Genomic DNA, 24,620 nt, shown 5'->3' with positions numbered 1-24,620 from the left:
TGTCTTTGCTGTAGGGACCTTCACAGTCAAATGACTAATTAGGAAAAAGTTTTTCCTCAAAAGGCACTTAAATAAATTAATATATATGTATTGGACAGCTGACCCACGAACACAGCTGGGACTCATCCAAACTAGATTATTTTCCAAAGAGGAGAAAGTGAGGAGGTTAATTAAAATCCACAGGGGCAGGGACACTAAACTTCATTTTCAAGCCCTTATTTCAATCGCCTCTCGCAACATATCATCGCCAGAGTGGCTAAGCAGCAGTCAAGATGGCAAGTGTTGTGTCATCAACCTCTTGGCTGTCTCTTAGAAAAGGTGTCAGACATGGTTTTCCATGATGAGTCCAAGAGTAAATATTCCACTGGGCAACATCAAAAGGCCGATATTTTTTTTTTTTCAATTTACCTTTTATACTTAAAAACGTGAAAACATTTATTTGCAGGTCATACAAATACAGGTGGTGGGCCGGACTCAGCTCGAGAGTCAGAGTTTGCTGACCCCTGTTCCAGAAATTGGTAAACCACAAAACACTAAGATGCAGGTAGCAGCAGAATATGATAGATGAGGAAGCAGAAGGTATAGAACATCTGAAAAACAAGAGTTCTGAAGTCCTTGGAAGCTTATGCAGTTAGTTTTGTTTGTTTGTTTGTTTGTTTGTTTTTTAGTAATGGTGGCAGTGGTGTTTCTTTGTGTGGTTAAGACCATCTATCTATTTGGAAAGTAACAAAAATTAATATTTCTAGGCTGAAAAGATTTATGAAATGTAAACCTGTGAGCCCCTAAACCAAAATAGCCAACAGTTGGAGGGATATTGTGACAAAGAAATACATGCTATAATTATTGAATGGATTACTCGATATTTCTGAGGTCTTAAGAGGTTTGAAACTTCATCACATTAATTTGAGTGTGAATATATCTGGAGACAAGAACAGCCTGAGAAGAGGGCCTCCAAGGTGACTTTGTAGTTGACCATTCTATTATAGCAACACAGCTCCAGTCCCACTGGTTAAAAATAAAAGTACCAACCCATGTTTCTAGTCAACAGTTTGGAAATGAAAGTCTTGGTAACCCGGAGGGATTTTATTGCTAATTCCACATTAATATCTTCTATCTTTGCTTCTAGCTAGGGCCTCCCATTAATAACTTTAAGGCTGTCCACCTTCAATCTGTCCACCTTTATCAAGTGAACCCCCTATTTCATCAATATGACTTAATTTTGATTCAACATGATAAAGAATAATTACAGCTTTTTTTCCCCTAATGCATGCAGAAGCCAATATGGTAAACGATAGAGAGAGAGAGAGAGAGAGAGAGAGAGAGAGAGAGAGAGAGAGAGAGAGAGGCACAGATGTCCCAGTATCCTTTCTTATGGTAAATTACCATTTCCAGAAACAGTGATTTCCTTTGGCTCTTAGAATTAGCACTGTACCAATGAAGATGGACAACAGAGATGCCCTAGAAATTTTTACCTTAGAAGACAAAATCTAGTGAACTCTCCATTCACCTATAGACAGGTTATTTTTTCTCATGGAAGATTTAGGCAGCAGCAAGTAGGGTAATCTAAATATCCGACCACGTGGTGTACCCCGGGAGGAGAGGAATCACGTCTTCTCCCCTCTAGGCTAGCTCAGCGCCTGTGGCATAACGGCCATTCAGTAAATGTGTGTGAAACAGACACTGAATTCACAATGTTCTGAAGGAAAACTGCAGATCTCTCCCTTGAATACAAATTTTACCTGTGCTTTAGAATGAAATATGGGATGTAAAAATACATAAAATATTTCCTGAAGACTTGGAACAAATACACTTTGTGCTGGTGGCTCACTACCCTTTACAAGGTTGGAAAATTTTAATAGTAACTCCACTGTATTCGCCTAGAAAGAGTGACTGACGGGCATACCCAGTGGTCCAATGCTGGTGGTCACCCAAAAGTTTGGGACCTCAGCTGTGTGAGAAAACCTACGGCAGATCTCCTGGGAGTGTTTGAACTTATAGAGAAGTTTGTAGCATCTATAATGGATGGGAAGCACCTAAAATATTGGGGATGGTGTGACAGGAAACAGGAAGCAGGCATGTATTTTTTTAAAAGCTCCCTCATAATTCTAATGCACCCCCGAACCCCACTTTTGGCCAAAAACAACTCCTCTGCCCAATCTTCACAATGATCCAGTGAGGCAGTATTACTCTGCATATTTACAGTTCAGGTAACCAAGCTACAGTGAGAAGCCCGGGTTATGCTGATATACAATGCATATTTGTATGTGAGAAATGCTGTTTCCCTTTTGACTATTTTGAGTTCACATTTGTTCCAATATGAATCAAATCCTGATGAATGTCATTCTACCCAATCGGTATCTTACAGGCAAACACACAATTGCCCAGAGTAATTTAGGAAACCAGTGCCACAAGGGACTCCTTCTATTGTCTTTTCATTAATCATAAAAAGACTCCTTTAAAAGAATAACCCTAAACTTACCTGACTAAAAGAACTTGACAGTAGATGCTCTGAAGAATATTTTTTGATGATGATTTTAAACAAAACACATAGTATATAAGTTTATCCATCATATACTTATTGTTTGACCTTGGGAAAGTTACCTAAAGCTTATTAAGCTCATTTTTTTTTTTTTTTGGCTGTAAAGAAGCAAATAGTAATATTAGCAACTTCACAGGGTTGTTGTGAAAACTGAATGAAGCAACGCACATAAAGAGGCTGGCACAGAGGAAGGAGCCAATCGACATGAGTTGCTATTGCTGCCATTTAATTTTGGAATGATTTTGATTTATCCTTCACCAAATGTACTTTGCTCACTGGCAGTCCCAAGAAATGAAGTTAAGACTAAGAAAAAAAAAAAAAAATGAAGTTTTTCTACCCCAAGCTTGAGCTTTTCAAAGGCACTTGAAAGGCATGAGTAAGACATCTCAGGATCTACGCTCCAAGGGTGATAAGGAAACAGCCATAATAATATGCTGCGCTATTTTTCCTTTGGAAAAAATGGCTCACTCTTTTAGAAATTTGCTCTGCCCCATAAAAGTGAATGATAAAACTGCTGGTCTTTTAGTTACTCTCCAGAAAGGAGGCCCGGGCACCTAAGTCAGAGACACGCAGACCTGATGAGGATTCCAGTCGCTGTCAAAGATGACCACGGTATCGGCTGCCTGAAGGTTTAAGCCCAGGCCTCCAGCTCTTGTGCTCAGCAAGAAAATGAAATACTGGGACCCAGGTTCGTTGAATTTCTTCAGCAAAGCAGCACGATCTTCAGACTTGGTGGTGCCTGAGGGGATAAGAAAAATAAATTTGCCAATTAACTCTTGTCTGAAAATGGCACAGAGCTAGACAAAAAGGGCTGCTTCCTTGAGAAATATACTCAGACTTCTCTTAGCACTGGGAAGGTAATCCCCAGAGATTTCTGTACATTTGAAAGGAACTTAGAAAATTCTGCAACTTAAAAAAAGAGAGAGATAGAAAGAGACTTTTTTGAAATCAAGAAGGAACATTTTGGCTACTGCCTATGGTTCTGAAATGCTGAAAGAGTTTAAATATTCCAGAGTGGACACCTTTGCAACTTTACAGATTCTACAGCATTCTTACATTAACCTAAAACTCAATAAAAAAATTTTCTGGATTTATTTCTGTGCTTTAAAACATACACACACACTCTCTCTCTCTCCCTCTCTCTCTCTCTCTCTCTCTCTCTCTCTATATATATATATATATATATTTTTTAATACACACCCACACCCACACCCACACCCCACCCCACCTAAAACTATTATTATAATGTCTTAAAGCTACTTTGCCGATAGGCATTAGTGTGAGGTCTTGTTTATGCCAAGAGAATGGAAACAAAAGAAAAACTAATTTCTACTACACTTTACCATTTGGATCACTACTGAGCGGGATCTGGCTGGTAAAAACAAAAATGCGGATGGGATATTTTTATCCTTGTTAGCAAGACTTGAAGCCCCAATAATTAAAAAAAGAAGGAATCTCACAGTCTGTTTCTCATTTTGACATTCTGCTCTGCTCTGTTGGGTTCAAAGGATGCAAAACTAAAACCAAACAGAGCAGCATATAATATACCTGGCAATGGCTCACCTCATGGTGCCTGAAGAGACTCCAAAATAGGAGATACTCAGAGTACCAAACCACAGATTATGGAGCCCCGTGTGTGCCAAGGCACCCGTACTTTGCATCACGACCCAGCCACTCAGTCACATGCCATGAATTGGTAATGTACTTACCTGGCCATCTCATGAACTGCACTGTGGAAGGGGAAAAAAAAAAAACCTACCCATAGTCTACCTGAACATATTACACCAGAAAAGTGTGGCTGAGAGTTTTGAAAAAGGCTTTCGGTTATTGGGAAATATATGTGCATGTTACATGATAGTCCCTAACTGCCTGCTATACAAATATTCTTTCTACGTGGTGCCCTTTTTTTAAGGATGAAAATATACTAGCAACTTATTTCAGAGGATTAAAACATTTAAGTGACTGCAGTTAATGGAATCAAGTTACTATGAGGGTCAGGTTCCCAAACATGGGGGAATCTGTTTTTCATATTAATAAAAATAGTAAGTACCCCCCTGAGGTGGGAAAAAGAATCAATTCTATGCATACAGCAAAGGGGGCTTTAGGGGCTCTCATTTAATGAAGAAAAATTCTTAAGAGCTCATTTTACTTTCTAAATTAGATTTCAAGTTTGGTGACCTGGTCAAATCCTGTAACAGTGAATTGTAAGAATTTAGATTTCGGGGGAGAAGCACTAAATGCACTCTATTGAATGAGGTTTCAAACATGTGAGGCTCTTCTTTTATTTTCAGAATTGGCTTTCTGAGATCACCAGGAACTATCTGTTCACAATGATAATGGAAGATACATTCCGTTCAATCACAAAACCTTTTCGCTACATCATCTTTCCAGTTGCAATCATTTTTGAAAAATTACTCATATGGAGTAATGGTTCACATATTTACACCCTGCTTTAAACTGAATAAAAAGCCACAGAACTCCTTACTCAACCCCACCTCCCCCCACAAATGCTTTTAAAACGGGGAAAGAAGAAGTTCCCAGAGATCTGTTTTCTGACAACAGGGTACAAAAACTGTGCATCCATATACTCTCAAGGTAGAAACTCAGTTTTGATTCACTGAAAACGATCAGTTCATGATCACACGCATTAAGATATAATTAAAACTAATTAACAGATATGCCAGCTTAGGATAAAATAACCCTAAATGCAAAATAAAGTGCTGAAAAAGAAAATCAAATTATTTGGTCAAAGAAATTTTCAGGCCCTATGACAGATACCTCAAGCAAATATATCTGGTGTATATTTAAACTGTATAAATAGCTGGGAATTTGACAAATTATAAAGCCCGGGGAAAATATGATTAAATCGCCTTTTATGAAAGCTATGGCATTTCTTATTACGAGGTACAGAATTTGCTGGCTTATCACTTCCATCAGTCAAAGGTTCCCCAAGTCAAGATCTTGGCTGATCATCAGCAATCTCTGGGACGACGCTCAGAAAGATTCAAACTACCTCGTCAGGGTTTATCCGCAGGCAAATAAACGCTCCTCGTAGGTAGCACAGGCTTTAATGTGAATCCGTTTCACGTTCTTTTAGACTTTGATGTACAGCATAACCAAGAACACAATTAATAGCAAGGGCAATTTTGTTGAGAATTGCGGAATTTGCCAGAAGGAACACAGTGCCAGGCTTTTATGATTACTAATTTTAACTTAGTGTCAGCTGGTTTTGGAAAATTTTGTCTTCTAGGATGTAACTTCACCACTTGCTCTCACTCAAAAATCATTTCCAGTGAAAACAAAGACTATAATGGAATAGTAGCTAAATCTCTTCACGCAACTGCAATCTTTACAGAAAAATCTGCTTAGCTGTCTGTGATCAAGGGTTTTTTTTCTTGAGGTCAAAAATCTGAGTCATCAAATCTGGCAATGAAAATCTGGCCATCTGAACAACTGGGTTAAGAGGGGTGCAGTGGCTAGAAGGCCTGTAGCTTGAAGTATGTGTACTAATTTATCCATGTGTCTATTTACTGTTTGCCTATCAATTCTCTCTGCTCCTCAAACAAATGGCTACTGTTTCTTGCAGGTAGAAGCCTGTCTGGCTTTCTCAATTCTATCTGTAACATTTGATGAAACTTGCTTACTTGTTTCCTCCCACCTAACTGTAAGGGCTTTGATGGCATGAAGACTGAGTGGCTCATTTATATTGTATCTCTGGTACCTGGCCATTTTCAATCAATCAATTAAAATTTTTGAATAAGTTCAAAATCATTCTTAAAATGCTGTCTTAAGGGAAGCAGTCAATATTTTCAGAGATGGGCTATATCTTTTTGGAGCTGAGCTAATCTGGAGGCAGAGAAATCTCAGTCAGAACCTGGATTTACCATTTGCTAACTGTGTAAACTTTGGCAGGTTAACTTATTTCTCTTAAACCTTTGCTTCCTCATGTTCGATGGCAATCTTATACGTACCTCGGGGTAAATGAGAGGTAACAGTAGCTTGTTGGAGAGAATTAAATTAATAATGCACATGAAGTACATTGTCTGGCATCCAGCATGGAGCAGGCATCCTGCATGGTGTAGGCATTCCACAAACGTTAGCTCTTATGACTATTTTCAGTAATAACAATAAGGACAGCAACCAATAGATTATTAAAGATAGTCTGTGAGGCTGGTAAGAAAATGTTTGAGAGATTTGTTTCAAGGAAATCACTTCTTGCCAGTCTCACAGACTCCAATATTCCAGGACTACAATCCTTTGAGAGCTGAGATTTAAAACGAAATGCCACAGAGTAGTAAACAAGTTATGTCTGAGACCTGTGGTGGGGTGGGGAGCTACAAACCCAAGGGAAAATAGACCTGGGCTGCCCCTCACCTGAGCAGCAGTGGAAGGAGGGTTTGCCTTTAGAATGAAGTGCTGAACTCTCCCACAGAGAGGAAAGGTTCAGGTCAGAGGACAAAATACAATGCAGGAGATCAGCCAGAGATTGCCTGTGGATTGTGTAACTGTGTAATGAATTCAAAATTAACTCTTACTTAACCACTCATCTGTTTTCAGCGACTTTGGAAGGGAGAGGTAAAAAGATTTTTAAAAATCAAGCCCGTTGGAGGAATAATTAATTCAAAAATTAATAATAACCTAAAAGGTAGATCATAAAGAGAATTCACTTAAAAACTCAAATACAGCAAGTCTGAGGTCGGTGCTGATATCTTTCCTCTCTAAAATATTAGGGCTAATATCCAAATCATATTGTAATTTAGGAAGTATTCTTACATTCATAGTCCATTCATATTTTCTTTCTATTTTTTAGGACATGGTGCTTTAATTTCACTCTTAATGTCAGGTAAATACTTTAAATAGTTCGCAAAATTCAGGAGACAATGAAGTCATATCTCTTAACATGATATATAGATATGTTCTACTTAGGAAAAGAGATACTTTAACGATAATTAAATATAATCTTAAAATAAACTATTACAGTGTTGTTGAAAAAAAGGAGACGTAATAGTCTTTACGCCCTTAAAATATGCCTTAACACAAAAAGTGAAAGGCTTGTCAAAATGCTCTACATGATGCATAAGAAACAGATGACCCTAAGAGTAGGAAGAGCTTTTAAATTTTATTTCAGTTTAGTTGAATCGTGGCATATAAATGACTCTAAGTCCACTTGTACTGGCTTGTATGTGGGGTAAACAGCTGTGCCAGTGATTTCAGCTTATTTTAAGCTTGAGGATATAAAAATTGCTATCTAGAAAAGCTGCACCCCACCCTGCTAGTTAATTCTTTAACACTTTTACCCCCTCTTTTCCGCCAAGATTGGACCTACGTGCCCATTATCCTTGAGCCCTCCGCAGCATGGCTTCCGAGTCTAATTCCTTATGCACTCACCGTCAAGACGCAGGTAAAGGAAGTTCCGAAAAGCAAAGTAATCCTCCATGATGGTCATGAGAGACGTCATCTGGCAGAAAAGCAGCACGCGGTGATTAGTCGCTCTCAATTTTGGCAGAATACGATCAAGTAGCTCAAACTTTCCTGAGGCCCGATACAGCTCAGCCCTGAACCCAAAAATGCAAAACAAGAAGACAGTATTACTGCTGTCTTCTTGAAGGATCCAGGAGAGCTTTGTTTTTCACATAGTGCCTTGTGCATAGTAAACACTCAACAAATAACTGTGGAATGAATGAATGAATGAACATCTACTCCAAATCATTGAGAGCATTTAATGTAACAAGAAAATATATTTATACAAAACTCATAGAGTGCATTTATTTATGCTAGATATGAAGACAGAAAAGCCCTTCCTAATTCTTTCTTTCCTGCCTTTATTCATTCCTTCCATCCTATGTTTCTCTCTCTCTCATATGCACACACACACACATATATGTTGTATTTCTTTAAATTCCTACTTATTAAGTATATAAAACTGTTAATTTAGGGCACTTAAAATTCATTCAAATACTTACTGATCACCTACTAAGTGCCGAGCATAAGCAAGGCATGCAAATAGTGATAAACAATCCTTGCCTCCAAAATGGGTAATTACAAATTGTGATAAGTATTAAAACGAAAAATAGCAAGTTGCTATGAGAGAACTTATAGCGACATGTGCCATCTTCTTTAGATGACAGCAGAGTTTGAGAAACACCAACCCTGGCCTGTTTTTGTGAATAAAGTTTTATTGAAACAGCCATGCTCATTCATCTTTTTTATCTATGGCTACTTTCATGCTCCAAAGGGCAAAGCTGAATAGGTGTGACAGGGATTTTTTTGGCTCACAAAGGTAATAACATTTGAGATCTGGCCCTTTACAAAAAAAAATAATAATAATAATAAAAAATTGCCAGCCACTGGTTTATTGTGTCAGGTTTATCGTGAAGAGATAGTTTGGCTAAAACTTAAAATAAGGAACAAAAGGCAGCCAGATGAAGAATGGGGGCTTAGGAGTAGAGAGGACAAAGTTCCTGGAAGTAGAAAGAATATGTGCAAAGGCCTTGAGAAGTAAAAAAGCCTGGTGAATCTGTGGAATTGAAAAAATGGTGTGCACAGTTTAAATAAAAGTGAGTGAATAGCGGGAGTTGAGAGCAGAGAGGCAGAGTACAGGAGTGGGGACAGATCCTGTAGGGCTCTGCTGGCCACACTGAACGTCTTAGTTTTAAGTGCAACATAAAGCCATTGTGGGGCCTAAATAGGGGAGCGACTAGAGCTGGCATTATCTTTTGGAAAGATCACCATGTGCACAATGCATGAAAATGAACTGCGGGAGGGACAAGAGTTCTGTCTCACACAGAACCTGAAGTCAAAAGCATGACGGTAGTGCGTACTGCTGTCAGATGGAGAAGCCTGTCGACCAGATAAAGTAGAGCCTTTCCTCCTCCACAAGAAACCACTTTTCTCTGATATCAACAGGGATGTGTTATATTATTAAAACTTAATTGTAGGGTGGATATTGCTGGAAAAACTCGCCAGTGCACGTGCAGTCTATAACAATGAAATGTATCATTCGATAGGTGATTTTATGACATAGTATGTGTTATCTCTAAAAGACACGTTTTCAAGTGTAGGCCTTCCCAATGTCCCTCCCCTGCTCTGAGAACTGTCCAGCAAACACCCCCGTGGCCATGTTTTCAATGTGCCACCCTAACTAACCAGATGACACCAGGAGTGGCCAGAGGACCCAGTGGAAAAGGAGGCAAGAGAGCATCATGGTGTTGCTTCTGGATGGATTCCAGTTGTTGGTTCTTAGCCTAGTGACACGGCCTGCCCTTGGGATCCAAGAATGACCCCCTATATCCTAATAACATATTTTCCCTGGTGCAAAAGCAGCAAAACAGAGACTTTTCTGTTAATACAAGGTTCTTTTTTGTTGTTGTAAGGCATGCATGATTCTCTTCAATGACCATTGCTAATAAAAAATATCTTATACAGACCATATTCTAACAAATTATAAAGCCATTCTTATTAATAGAAGATGAGACATTTCTACTCCTGCATGTTAATGTTAAATATCAACTTGAAATTTAATATGATAAGTCCTCTTTGAGCACAAGCTACATTATTGGTTATAAATAACAATCCTTTGAAGCTTTGACAACATTTTTTAGAACTAGGATACTATTAAGTCTATTAAATGAGATCTATGTCCTTCTGAATAGCCACTTACTCAAGGCATGTAGTAATTTATGCCAGTAAAGTAAAAGAGAATGCTGATATCACTTTAGCTAACAACTTCTGTACCCTCTGCTGAAGAGAGAAGGCTGAGGAGACTGGTAGTATGTATTTGTGTGATAGGAAACACTATCGAGAGAAACGTTTAGGTAGGACCAACAAAGTATTTTTGTAAGAAAAAAAATTTTTAAGATTTACCCATTGATGACCCCATTTGAATAGCCCAGGTGTTCAGCAAAGGATTCCTTTGAGAGAGAGAGAGAGAGATAAAGAAAAAGATTATTAAAAAAAAAAACAAAAAACATATGTACTTATTAACCGAATGATTACTCTTTTAGTAATCCGTATTTAACTACACTCTATTTCTAGAGTACAGTTAAACAAAATAATAAAAAAGCAAGAAATACTTGTTATAAGATGAACCAGAAACTCAATGTCTTTGAATTCAGACTTTTGTTCTGCCAGAGTTATATCCTGCTGAGTTTTGCAAGTCTCTAGACTCTCACACTGAGAAGGCAGGGTTAGTTCACTCATCAAACAGTAATTAAACATCTACTGGTCCAGGACTAAGTTAGGCAAGTGCTGGGGACCCAGAAACAACTAAAATATCTACCCCTCAGTAGCTTAGAGTCTAGGCTAGAAGAAGAGCTTAAAATAAGCCCATCAGGACTAATGTGCACAGAAATATACTGTGAAAAATATTTAACAGTAAAAGCAATGGTGATCAAAAGCTATAAATCTTAGCTTACTGAGATCCTAACATCCCTTCCATACTGTGCTTTTCTCTATTACAAATAAAGCCCTAAATATACGCTGCTCCCTCAGGTGTCCTGCTTCCGCTTTTAAAATACAGAACTTAATCACCTAATTCCCTCCTCACTGATTCTGTGGGAGAAATGCATTAGTGTTCTCTATGTGACTTTTCCATTCCTTCTCAAGGAAAGGGAGACCATCTGTGGGGAAGGAGAGGATGTCACTCCTTCGCATTAGCCACCAGCTGTCTCCCTTTTTTGCTTCTCTTCCTTCCACAATCACCAAAGCTTTTCTTCCAAAGGAACGAGATATGTCACTTTGAGCTCTCATCTCAAATATGCCCATTATCTGTGGTAGATAATGCCCAGCCCCTCAAAATGGTGCTCTAATGGCAAAATTAGTGCCGATGGACAATGACCTCAAATCCCACTCCAAACTAAAGAACCATTCCTTTCTCTACAGGAAGCCAATCCTGACTAGATTTTTAGGTTCCAACCCTATCTCTAAGCAGAGCTGTGAAAACCAGAGAGACAATATGTGTTGGTGGATGGTGATAAGATGAGGAATCAGCATCATTAAAAAAATCCTGTTCTCATTTCTGTGGTTTGAAGGTCCCAGGGGAGGCAGTGAGACAAGCGAAAGACTGGGCTTCTGGGATGACTTCATACGAACACAAGTTGTGTTGGCGAACAAAACAAAGACAAAGGCAAAATGTACACACCGTCTCTGATCCATAACTGTAACACTTGAGCCAATAACTGTGGCTCCCGTTTCTAAGAACAGGGTCCTGAGAATTTTTTTTATGTTATAAAAATTGCAAATCAAAGTCTCTTTTTCTACTGACTGCTATTTGAAATGTAAACATGCACGTGATGGAGGGCACATTACTTAATCTTAGCTCCTTTTACCGCTGCTGTCCCCCTCCAACCTCCCCAGGTGCCGCAGATGAAAGCTTGAGGAGAGAAGGCGTCATCCCCTTCCTGACGTGGCCTAGCATGTTTCAAAGGTTCATTTTTGTATGATAACCAAATGAAGTAAGATTGACACTCCATTTTCATCATTTCCGAGTCCTCAAACCCCTTTATATAGCAGAGTATCTTAAAATTGTTTTTAGGAAAAATGAGATGGTGGGTGTGGTTAACCTGACATGACTCCATTTTAATTTTCATCATTAGACTTTCTTTTTGGCTCCCCCAAACCGACCCTACGGCCCCCACTAATTCAACAATACCTTAACATATTACTGGTTTACAAGTTTATCCTCCTTCCAGTCCTATAACTCATCATCATTGACGACAAGGCAAGTACCCTAAAACTGGGAGATGCTGAATGATTTAAGCCAGGTCACTACATGTAAGTTTTCCCTAAGCTGACAGAGTTTCACCCCAGGAAGAGCAATCTGAGTTACAAAGTGGCCTGGGGTATGGACTCATTGCACACCGTATTCTCCTTACACTATATAACTAAACGGCTGTGGCTTGTTAGTGAATTTTTTTTTTTTTTTTTTTTGGTTAGTGTTGTTGCTGTTGTCATTTAACCTAGATCTAGGGCTTTGTAGCCTATAGAGAAGCTCCGCCCTATGGACTTGAAGGCAACGGCAGTGGGAGGAGTCTTTCTGGTTCCCCACCATATCTGGGACAGGGCTCCAGGACAGGGGGAGGCTGCGCAATACAAGCTCTTGCCTGACAAATGCAATTACCAAAAACGAGGGGGGGAAAAATCAACAAAGTCAAGAATACTCAACCCCGTTTTCGTACTGTGATTTATAACTCTGAATTTCCCAGAACTTATCAGGTATTGACTTTTTAATAAACCAGTGCAGACGCCCGAGCCGTGCAGTGACTTGCCCCAGGCCCCCTGCTCATGTGCAGCAGAACGCAGGCGCTATGCTGGCAAAGAACCGCCACCAGAACCATCCGCGTCAGCAGCGACGCTGAAAAATTGGAGACTGCAGTTGTGGTTCCTTTTCCTTCCTGCTCAAGTCAACTGCTCCGACTGGGGTGAAACTCGTCCATTTAGGAAACGTTCACATGTAGTGAATAGGGCAAAAAATGTCCTCGCCCCTAAAAATAGCTTCTTAGAGACTAGAGAGTCAGTTTAAAAGCCTGAATTTACATCCTCATGATAGAAGTCAGAAGGGAAAAAATACAAATCTAAGCGACAGGCCAAAGTCAGTGTCTTTTACAGAGAAAATATTTCAAGAACATCTTTGTTTTCAACAGGTATAAATACATTATTTTAATATTTTTCACAGCATCCTTCTGAGAAACCTGGATGTATTTATCATTATCTTCAATTTCAGAGCTGCTACCATAACAAGGCAATTCACAGTACTTACTGAAACACACATAATGAGCCATAGCTTACAACATTTTCTCACTATTTCAAACTCTTGGTTATAAAATTCCAGATGCTCAAGTGCTTGGTGCCAATAAGAATCAATAACCAGAAAATTCACATTTGTCAATTCTGCCCGTTAAGCTATCAGACCATGTCGTTTCAACTTCCATACACGTTTTAACCTGTTTTATTTTTTATTTAAAAATTTCTTTAAGTCGTATTAGTAGGAATAGCATAATCAGGATTAGAATCAAAACAGAATGCAGACTTACTTCGATGTGCTGAAACATATATGGGTGATTGCAGATTTTTCTCAACTGCATGATAGTGTTCATAAGTGTCTTAGCACCTCCTTTCCCCTAAGAACAAGTAGAGAGAGTCAAAATACAACAAATTATTAACTGATCAGATATTTCCAACTTTTTAAAAGTGGGCTTTTATAGAAAGGGCAAAGGGCTGTAGGTCTTCTCAGGAACCTACACCTCCTGTTATAATACAGCTCCTGTTATAATACAGCAGTTTCTGAGTTAGATATAACACCTTTCTTGTGACTAACTTATCCTCCAGGAAGGAATTATGTGTCAAGTTGATGGGTTTGTGACATGACTGTCTATTTCCTAGGATTCTGGGGAGAAAAAACGCACAGAATACATGCCCAGGAAATGAAACTGGATTTCAAAGCCTTCTAAAATGCCATCCCACATTTAGGTGGAATAAGTTTTCTGTAGGAATGACATGAGCAGAGCTCACTATTTTGATATGAACATACTCCCTTCTTCCCGCCCCAATGCTGTTTATAGGTAAGAGTTTACAATTAAGAAATTGTATTTCGCAGCTACAATAGCTACAAAAAAGACCCAGTAATTTGCTTTAACAAATTGGCATTAGCAGGATGGTTCCTGGGATTAGTCACTATCACAGCCATGAGAAGACATACGATGGCACCTTGAGTTGCATCATCTTCCGCCACGTACCTTCTTATCTTTCTCAGAACCGTCTGTGAGGAGGATGCCTTTGGCTTGCATATGACGATACAGAATCTTCTGCAGAGCTGACATGTCACACTTGATCACATATTCAACCTGGAGAAAAAAGAACAGGAAGTAAGAGCAGGAGAGAGAAGGTGCCTGTTGTGAGAACACAGTTGAACCACGGCTGCTGGTGGCACTCTTGGAGCTGTGAGGGTACCTCTGTTTCCCCACATGGATTCCTGGAGTTGGAGGATGGGATGGGGGTGGTGGAACGGACCATGGTTGTCATTGCTAAAGGTGTCATTATGATGATGGGGCCTTCAAAAGGTTATATGTAATTGAGGCAAGGGTGATGTTTTCTGAAATTTCTTGACGTGGCCCATATTTGAGAAAGAGAATGGCTTGCAAATTGCTCAAATTCAAAGTTGTTCAAAATAGCGTATCTTTTTAGTATTTCCTCTGTGTCTCAACTATACCCCCCTTTTCATATGAACAGTTTCAGGAAAAACAGTGACTGGCCAATATGATTTTCTTTGTAAAACATTTTTTAAGTAGTCATATGCGACTAATCCCAGTACTGGTCCTACAATGATACATGTAACAGCCTTAGGTTAACTATCATTAACCCTGTTTTTGAGAGATGAGAGGATACTACCTAGTGAAGACGATAGGTAGAAAAGAACTAATCTATAGCTGGACTCAACTTTATGACCACGTAATAGAAGGTAAGGCCCCATGTGCTTCCATTTGAAATATTACGAAAATCCAATTTAAAGAGAATTTGCGTTCCTGTGGGTTAGCACACACCTGCAATACTTCTAGCATGCTCCTAATGCATAAAAACCTCCTTGATTACTTCCTATTATTGTTTTTCTTTATTAAAAAATCCTCAGAATACAAATGTGCAATTTTCATAATAAACGTCAGATTAATGCCTAGAAAACTGCAGAATGTGATTAAAAGTAAATCAGTGAGCTGCCTAATGTTTAATAAACTGATTAAGAATGATCAGGTTATTTTCAGCTCTGAGGGCCAAAGCTCTGAGGTCACAGATAAAGAGAAGTTGAATATTCATTCAATTGTTGTTTTAGAAGGAACCTGTCAAGCCTGATGGAACTGCAATTAATAGTCTTCTGCCCCTAATTCCGATACACCAAATCAGATTCCAGAGAGGCTGGCTTTCTTGAAAAAAAGTTAAGAAAAGCATGTGACCTACCACAAACTTGTTTTAGTTTTTAATGACCTTCTTGGCCAGGGCGGGGGGAAAATAATTTCCAAGTTTGATAAATAAGGATGTACTAAATGCAGGCTTTGTGTTTCAGATGCCTGGTGATGTATTTTTAAAGCACGACTTTTTCAAGAGCTGTTAACTCTCAATGAAATTTGATCATGGTGAGGAAAAATGTTAAACAACTTCAGACAAGTATAACTATAAAAATGGTATCCAGGGCTAATATTATTGAACTTGAACTCTTTGTAGGGACCAGGCCCCGTGCAGAGTGCTTTAGGTGCCTTCTCTCATTTCACCATTTAAGTACTCTTACATTTAGAGTCCACATTTTATAAATAAGGAACCTGAGCATCACAAAGGTTACGGATGGACTCAAAATGATACAGCTATTTAACAGTGCAGTTAGAACTGGAAACAGAGTCCACTCTATCACACTCTATAAGGATGGCCCAGCAGACATTCGGGCTGCTCAGTACTACCCTGATGTTCACCTTCACCCGGGCCTCCCACACCCCACGGAAGCCAAGGCAGCAGAGAGGCCTGCCCATCTCGGAGACCCTGACCTTCTGGCCTTCCTCCCTCATACCCTTAGGGGATATCAGAAGCTGGTTTGATAGACACAACCAAAATCACAGTCACGAGCTTCCCAACTAGATTCCACATGTGCTCCCTGTAACCATCCAAAACAACTCTAAGCTATTTTGTTTGATTTTGTACTTTTTTCTCCAGGCCTAGGGGGTTCTTTAGTCTTAGGTGCCTCCTTTCTAATCCTACTCTACCTTGAGGGCCTTTAAGATCTCCTAGAATCGCCATATCTACCAGCCAAAGTCAATTTTCCCTTTCACTTCCCTCCAAGAGGTGGTTATTAAGTTTTTTTTAATTGCATTTCCTTATCAGGAAGACATGCTAAAGCACATCTTCTCAATGCATGCACATATATTTATTTATGAATTATACACATGCATTAATGTTGTCTTAAGGTACGAGTTACTTTTAGGGTATGGGTCAATGTTAAAGGCGATTGAGGTCTATCCATATTTCAGGGGGCCAATTTGATAGCATCTAATTTATTCTGGCCAATTCCAGTCCAATTACACTCCCATGTGGCTGATAAAAACTCATACTAGAAATAGAAGAGGCAGGACCACCTTCTTCTCATTGTTCACCTATTCTTCTTGTTTTCAACCTACAATCCTTTGCAAAATCCTTATAAGCCCTTGGTCCATTCTGGGGGCCGAAGGTATTAGTTTAGCTAAAATTAGATCATCCTAGATAATTTTATCTGGGTACAGGGAAACCCACAATGCCTCACAACAGGCAGGAAGTACATGAACCTGGCTGTGAGGGTGAGTGATCTTTCAGATGCCCTGGGTAATGGTGCCCCCTTTAACTCTCCCTGAGATAACCTACGTAGTCTAACCCAGACATGTAACTGACTTTCTGATGTGTATGTACACTACGTGGGCACCAGTGTCAATCTGTACCTTAAATATCAATGAAACTTAAGTTTTTTTATGTGTAAGAGAAAAAAATAATATAAATGGAAGTTCTAAAATCTTATTTCTGCACCCCAATGGATTAATAGTGAGCACCTCTCTCCCTGAACACATGCTCCCTAATGTGTGCTCTGGAGACCCCTGCCCTAAAGTGCTTGAAGGCCTGGATCATTCATCCCAATGGGTTGGTCGATGTCGCTTTGCATTGTCATGCTATCGTACAGGATGAGGTGATCTCGTCTCCACACCAAGTCTGCTGACCTCTCACACCATGCCTCCTATTTCTAGTGTAACTCCTGGACCTTCTACCTCGGCCTGAGTGTGGCACAGTGACAGAGCAAGCAATCAGATAGATGTATCGAGAACGGGACAGACTGTACAATTCTAAAGTAGACATAATGACCGACAGTGATGAGGCAAGGGAAGTGTCTATGATAATCATGCCATCTTAAACTCTGTTGGGTCTGAGTTCACCACCCCTCAAATGTGATGGCCCCTGATTAGAGCATGAACATGAGAGTTCCTCAAAACACGCTGGTTCTATAGGAAAGGGAATCCATGACTCTTTAATAAGGATAATTGCCCCAACAAGTCAGGCTTGTGAGGGCCGTTGGGGCTCCCATTGTTCAAATTATATGTAAAACTGAGGTGCTGACCTCATGTGCATGATAATTATTATCTCCTAAGAATTCTTATGTTAGCAAATGATCAAACTGGCCCCTATAAGGAGCCAAATTAGGTGATTCATTGGCCCAGGGTCTCCTACCATCTATCCCCGTAAAAGTATTCAAACTTTATTCACAGTTTCTGCTTGAATACTATTGTTTACTCATAATTTCCCTTCCAAAAGGAGGTATTATTGGAATGATGAACCTAGACTATTATGTTTGATATATCACTACTTTCTGAATTGAGATTTCCAAACAATAAGATTAAATGAATGAAAAGTCCCAGGTTCTGGGAGCTATATAGCAAGAGAGAGGAACAAAGTAATGATTAAGTATATCAAGCGGTCTAAATTTTTATATAATGAATATAGAAGTTGTTCATTTAAATAAAACTTTCTGGTTGTTTTTACAGAGATTATATCACAATCAGGGTCGATTTTAGGTAGCTCAACCTCCAGTTAACCTCGGGCACTGTACACATATCGTAGCATATTTAGACATCAATATGTTCATAGCCAACTTTAAGTGCAGATGGTTCTTGATTATACGAATTAAAAAGAAGAGAGTTGGCACGGAGGACCTCACATGAGAGCTAAATCGAAAAACCAACTTTTATCTAGCTTAAGTTGTGTTTTATATAATCCCTTTTCTACGAATCACCATTCTGTGCTGAGTGTAAGGAATGGAGTTTATGTCAGCAGCTCAGTGGTGGCGTCGGGGGAGATGGAGACAATACATTCTCTTGCTCACTAGGTGTTTCCCTGGACTTGTAAAATTATGAAATACCCATTGATTAAAACAAATTTTTATAATATACTCATTCATTAAAACTAATCTTTCTGTGAAGTAGAGCTGCATTTATCAAAATGTGGTCCTCAGATGCTTGCTTTAGTTCTGAGTGAGTAAGTAGAGGTTCTTGAGTTTCCTCCAGCTATACTACACAGAATCACTGGGCTAAGGTTGGCATTCTGTATCTTCAAGAATTATTCTATCATAAAAGCCAACAATAAGAAAAGAAACAATCCAATGAAAAAAGCAGACAAGATTTGAGCATTGCTTCATCAAAGAAGACATGTGGAGGCCAAATAAGTACATGAAAAGACACCTAAGATCATTCAACATTCAAGAAATGCAAACTGAATTTACAAGATATCACTACACATCTACTGAAATGGCTAAACATGTTAAAAAATTGACAGTACCCGACGAGCACTGATGAGAAAGTGGAGAAAATGGAACACTCATACATTGCTGGTGGAACTACAAAATGGTTCAGACAGTTTAGAAAACAATTTGGAAATTTCTCAAAAAGTTATGCATACATTTACCATATGACTAAATAACCCTACCCCTAGGTATTTACTCAAGTGAAATGAAAACCTATCTTTACACAAGAACCTGTATGCATGTCTATAGCAGATTTATCCATAATTATCAAAAACCAGAAACAACCTAAATGTTCCTCAACCAAACGAATAAGCAAACTATGGTACATTCACATAACAGAATACTGTTCAACAATAAAAATGAACCAACTGTTGATATATGCAATGACTTGGATGAATCTCAAACACACCCTGTTGAGTGAAAGAAACCAGATGCAGAAGGACTGATGAGACATTCTGTCTGAGTCCATTCACATGACATTGTTGAAAAGGCAAAAATATAGGGATGGAAAACAAATTAATGTGTGCATAAGGGTAGGGGTTTGACTAAAAAGCGGTAGCACCAGGGAATATTTCTTTTTTTTTTGGGGGGGGGGGAGGTGTCTAGAACAGAATTGCTCTGTATTTTGATTGTGGATTTGGTTAACATAACTATGCAGCTGTCAAAAGTTCTAGAACTACGTACTCAAAAAAGAGTAAATTCTATTATACGTAAATGAAAATATAAAACTAAAAAATACTTCCCTAACTGACTCTTTTTCACATAAACATTTGCAAATTATTGCTATGGAATATTTATAGTTAGCCTTATCCTGCCATCGGCCACAATTCCTTTCTGGATTCTTTACACAGGCTGAAAAAGACATACATGTTGTTTGTGGCTATAAGCAGATGGTGGCAGAAAAAAAAACCCTTTACCCCCAAGGATGACACTTAAATGGCCAATTTTCCCCTGGTTTAAAAAAAAAAAAATTCTCGTGAGGCAGAAAAAAGTACAGAACGACTAATAGCCAAACCACATCAACAAGGCCACATACCTAGGTGAAGTGATTAGTTTCCCCACTGGCCTCGAAAGGTTTATGGGGACAGAAAGGTGGGAGGGCCACAGAACGTGCAAGGACAAGAGAACAGTGAGAAAGAAGTGAATAGGAAAGTAGAACTCTCCATTCATAATAGAAATCGCAGCATGAGTAGAAAATAAAGAACATGGTAGCAGTAGCCATCACTAGTTGCGTGCTTACCGTGTGCCAGGCACAGTAGTATGAGCATTACATCTATCTAATCCTCTCAACAATTCTATGAATCTGGTACCATTTATTTTCTAGCTCACTGTTGAGAACACTGAGGGCTAGTAGGTTAACTGACCTGCCTAAGTTAGTAAGAGACAGAGAATACCATGGGGACCCTTATCTACTCTGCTGGCAGAGTCCATGATTTCCACTCAACCAAGGTGCCTCCAGGAAAATGTAGTTTATCCATAGGTGACATACCACATACAGGGTATTTAACATACCTCAAATATAACACTCTAGGTATTAAAGAGTATAAGTGTACTTTTTACAGGAAACATACTCTTGAAAATTTAATCTTAAATTTTTTTTAAAGTTTATTAATACTCAGGGAGCTCTCCTGTGGAAAGAACTGTAAAACAAATGCTTTAGCAAAGAATTCCTTTGTGATAACTGATCACCCCATAATCCTTATGCTGCAAAAGTTTGGATTTTATATGATGGATTTTCTCAAAACAGAGCATGCTTTCAATTTGTAATGCCTTTTAAAAATCTATCTCTATTAGCCAGTCCTGGAACAAGAAAGCAAGATTAAGAAGTTTCACAGAATGAATAAATGAAGGACTTTAGCTAATTACCTTTTATTTTATATCTCTTATAAAGACACAAAAGGTACCATGGGGTAAATTGAAGTCTTTAACACTTCATCTCTATAACTCGCAGGATCTCTGTAACACTGTGCCGTGAGCAGCTCCAGGCAACCGTGTGACCACTGTACCCATTCCCCAGTTTATCAATTCAGTAACTAAACTCCATATTAAACAGAAAGGGGGCTGTCCAAAGAAGCCAGGACAACAGGAGGTCAAAGAAATATCAGTAGCATTCAATCCCCAAGATAAGTGCACCAGCAAAATAAAATACTTAAATATTTAGGCTTTTGCTGGAATAACATGGTATAAAAACCATGTTTATTTTATATTTTCTTCAACTCTTAATGAATAGGGGATTAGAGAACAAAATTCTCTCTCGGCAAAGTGATCAATTTTGTACAGTATTTGCCAACTCCCCCTTAAAAAAAAGAACAGGATGAAACAATCTGTCCAAAAAATAGAGTCATTACACAGAAAAACACAATGATGCAAAAAAACACATTTCAGAATTGGCTCATCTAAAGAGAAAACACAAATCAAAATATCTCATGCTACAAATAGTATACAATGCCAAACAATCTATCTTTAAGAGAATAAAACTTAGAACTCAAATGTGTGTGGTTCCAAAATATAATCAGAAACATACTAAACTAATACCCATATCCAACCAAAAAGTGTGGAGCTAAGTGCTCAAAAGACATTCTAAAGCACTGAAAACTCAGCATCCAAGAAGCAATCTGAAATATACTCACTTAAAATGTTCATAGGAACTTAATTTTACGATATAGGACAAAACCTATGCCAAAGAATAATTAGATGCCGGATCTGTAATTTGCAGGAACTCTATTTTTCACTTGCTATCAGAATGGTGACATCACAAGTATCAAACACTAAATAAGTTTCCGGCAAACTTGGTATTTACTAGGCCCTTTTTTAATGAATATAAGTCCCAAACTCAAGTCCTTATTTGGCTCACAAACAGAACACTTCTGTGGTGCCTGCAGGATTGAACTCGGTGAGGTAACTTAAAAAAAAAAAAAATCTAAAATTAACATGCAATGTTAATTACCATAATGTTAAGTTGCTGTAAGTTAAAGTTAAAATATGAGACTCAATGAAGTTGGTAATTTTATAAAATCTGCTCCAAATTGAAACCAGGCTGAATCTACACTAAATCTTCTAGCTCAGGGGTCCCCCAACCCCCAGGCCGTGGATGGGTAGCAGTCCGTGGCCTATTAGGAACCAGGCCACACAGCAGGAGGCGAGGGAAGCTTCATCCGAGTTTGCAGCCGCTCCCCAGCGCTGCATCACCGCCTCAGCTCCGCCTCAGATCATCAGGCATTAGATTCTCATAGGAGCACTGGCACCTGGTCCCAAAGAGGTCAGGGATGGCTGCTCTAGCTTCTTTCAAGCAAGACAGTACCTGAAGGTCTTTCCAAGAGACCTGCAACTAAAATACAAGCCTGCTGGTTTAGAAACCCAATTTCAGGTACAGGTACTTTGACTATGTCAGCAGGGTAAGAAAGTACAACTTTTACACTTGCAACGTACTTTTTCTGGAAGCTGGGATTCGACTTCTTTCTTCAGTCTCCTCAGTAAAAATGGCCTCAGGACCTTATGCAGACGCCTGATGATCAATATAGTTTCTTCTTCATTTAAGTCCACCTATAAGAGAACCACAGATGAATTTGACTTTTTTAAAAGGATGTTTTATGTAATAATGCTTTGTGTTACACTTATTATCCATTTCAATATATGATTGAAATTTTACATGTATTAAGACCAGGTTTAGACCTGGTCCTGTACATGTCAGAATTCTCTTCCCACCTGCCTACCAGATGGTAATAAGATGGCCTCCAAATGGGTGTGTGTCTTAATGCCAAGTTTGTGGAAAACGGCTCATAAGCTACCAGTTTTATAAAAGTAGCATTAGGGGATACAATGGGCAATAAAGATTGACTGAAGACTGAGATAGAACACGAGTAGAGAGGCAATAGTTAATGTGTTCTTACTTAAAGTTGAAGCATTAAGTTAGACTCTTTGTCACAGAAGCAGAAACATACCAAGGGAACAAAGCTTGAACGCGAAAATGAAAACAAGAGTAAGTAGATCCAATTTATGTTGGTGGGTTTATAAGACCCTCTACCTCACTCACGCTTCCTATTTTCTGCTCTGATCTTGTTCAAGGTCAGTCATATTTATAAAAATCCTCTACTTTCTCTTTCTTCTGGTAACCTCTATAGGGCAGAGTTAATTGACTTTAGTTTTTACAAATGGGTGAGCTAATTAATTACTGACAAAAGGCCAAGGTACCTCAAAATTAAAGGGCTCAATAGCTCTAACGTAAATTTCTCTAAAGCTTTCTTAGTGGTTTTCCATTCCTATCATTAAGAAATCAAAAGGACATGTACCCATGTCTTCCTTTCATCAATGAGCTCTAAGAGAAGATAGATAGTGGAAGAAATAAAAATAAGAAATGCGAAAATGGCTACTGGAGGAGTATTTATATACACACAAAACTGAGGCTCATACTAAAACCTGAAAACGTGTAGAGAAAATCAGTGTAAACTAGTTCAGTTTTACACACAAACTCCTTATGTGGAAATTGTTTAAAGGGAAGCCCAAGTCTATAACAGGGGAATGTTTGTTTTAAGATGTGTGTTCAGTTGGTTGAGCTGATCTGGTCAAAAGATTTAATAAATATCCCTATATTCATCCTCACTGCGGCTCATAGCGGTTAAGCATTCCACCATCAGGAATGCTTAACCAATAGGTCTGGTTAACATGTTGGCAAAAAACAAAGGCGTTCAGACACCCCACACATCACTAGGTCCATTTTCTTCAGAGCGAGAAACACCGTGGAATGAGAACATCTTTACTCCCTGACTAGCTTGGTAAAGTAAGTGACATCATAAACCACCCTGTGGGTTTTCTGTCACTCTAATGTTCTCAGCTCTAGGTCCTTTAATTTCATTTCATTGTTATGCAGTGGAAAAAAAACAAAGTTAGATCAGTACCCTTTCTCCGGTCATGGCGAATGGAGCATTAAACCACTGTTCGAATGTGCTGCAGCTCTTAAAGATTGTGGGGAGGAGGAAGTTGAGGAGGGCCCAGAGCTCTGGGAGCTTATTCTGCAGTGGGGTCCCAGTCAAGAGGATCCTTCTGGGGGCCACATAGTGAGTGTTCAAGACCTGAGTCAGCTTGCAGTGGTGATTCTTCATTCGGTGGCCTTCATCCACGATCATGTATTTCCACCGAATCTGTGACATGAAAGGAAGGACCAACACGTGGTGAGCAAAAAATACAACTATTTCCAACAGGCAAGTGGCGGAGTGGAAAACGAAAGAACCCATCCTTGATACAAGACAGGGTATGATTCTCCTTAAGAAAAGAGAATCTCAATAGCCTGATAGATCATGTAATGCACCACGTAATAATGGAAAGTTAAAGCAACACTGTTACTTACAGGCCATGTAATTCCGAATCGCCCTTTCACGAAGAAAGAAACTTGGGCCCAGAATGAAATGATTGGGCCAGGACCAGCTCCTGTGTCTCCCCATCCAGTACTCCTTCTATTAAAACTATATCGTGACAGCTATCCCAGATTTAGTGGTCATGCTACTTCTGCTCCTAATAAGTACAGAATACAGCTCTCCACTTAAAGCAGAAGTTAATGACTGCTCTTTCCAACATCACCTATAGCTGAGATACTCTGGCTCCGTGCCTTCTTTTCTATTACATTGGCTGACTGCTGCCGTTAGGGCTTGGCTCGATGTTCTTTCTTTCTTTTTTAAATTTGAACTAGTTGCTAACATTTAAAGTTGGAATACTTTATATAAAAATCTGGACATCCAGCTTCTTTTAAAAAATTGCAAGGTCTAGCAACCTGGACTCTCTCAGTTCACATATACG

At 39.0% G+C, this 24,620-nt stretch overlaps 1 protein-coding gene across 8 annotated transcripts in view; it reads right to left on the bottom strand.

Annotated features, from left to right (window-relative positions):
• Nucleotides 1–24,620, bottom strand: part of SMARCA2 (SWI/SNF related, matrix associated, actin dependent regulator of chromatin, subfamily a, member 2) — a 182,586-nt gene that overhangs the window by 68,195 nt on the left and 89,771 nt on the right. For all 8 annotated transcript variants that reach the window (XM_016162639.2, XM_016162637.2, XM_016162643.2 and 5 more), the window contains 7 exons: nt 23,726–23,968; nt 22,260–22,373; nt 14,272–14,379; nt 13,570–13,656; nt 10,403–10,449; nt 7,928–8,094; nt 3,115–3,278 (listed from right to left, as the gene is read on the bottom strand). In XM_016162639.2, coding sequence (XP_016018125.1) covers nt 3,115–3,278; nt 7,928–8,094; nt 10,403–10,449; nt 13,570–13,656; nt 14,272–14,379; nt 22,260–22,373; nt 23,726–23,968 — 930 coding nt within the window. The remainder of the gene's footprint in view (nt 1–3,114; nt 3,279–7,927; nt 8,095–10,402; nt 10,450–13,569; nt 13,657–14,271; nt 14,380–22,259; nt 22,374–23,725; nt 23,969–24,620) is intronic.

Source organism: Rousettus aegyptiacus, unplaced genomic scaffold (genome assembly GCF_014176215.1).
Source record: "Rousettus aegyptiacus isolate mRouAeg1 unplaced genomic scaffold, mRouAeg1.p scaffold_m13_p_3, whole genome shotgun sequence".
NCBI classification, from domain to species: domain Eukaryota; kingdom Metazoa; phylum Chordata; class Mammalia; order Chiroptera; family Pteropodidae; genus Rousettus; species Rousettus aegyptiacus.
This window is presented reverse-complemented; position numbering and strand designations above follow the sequence as displayed.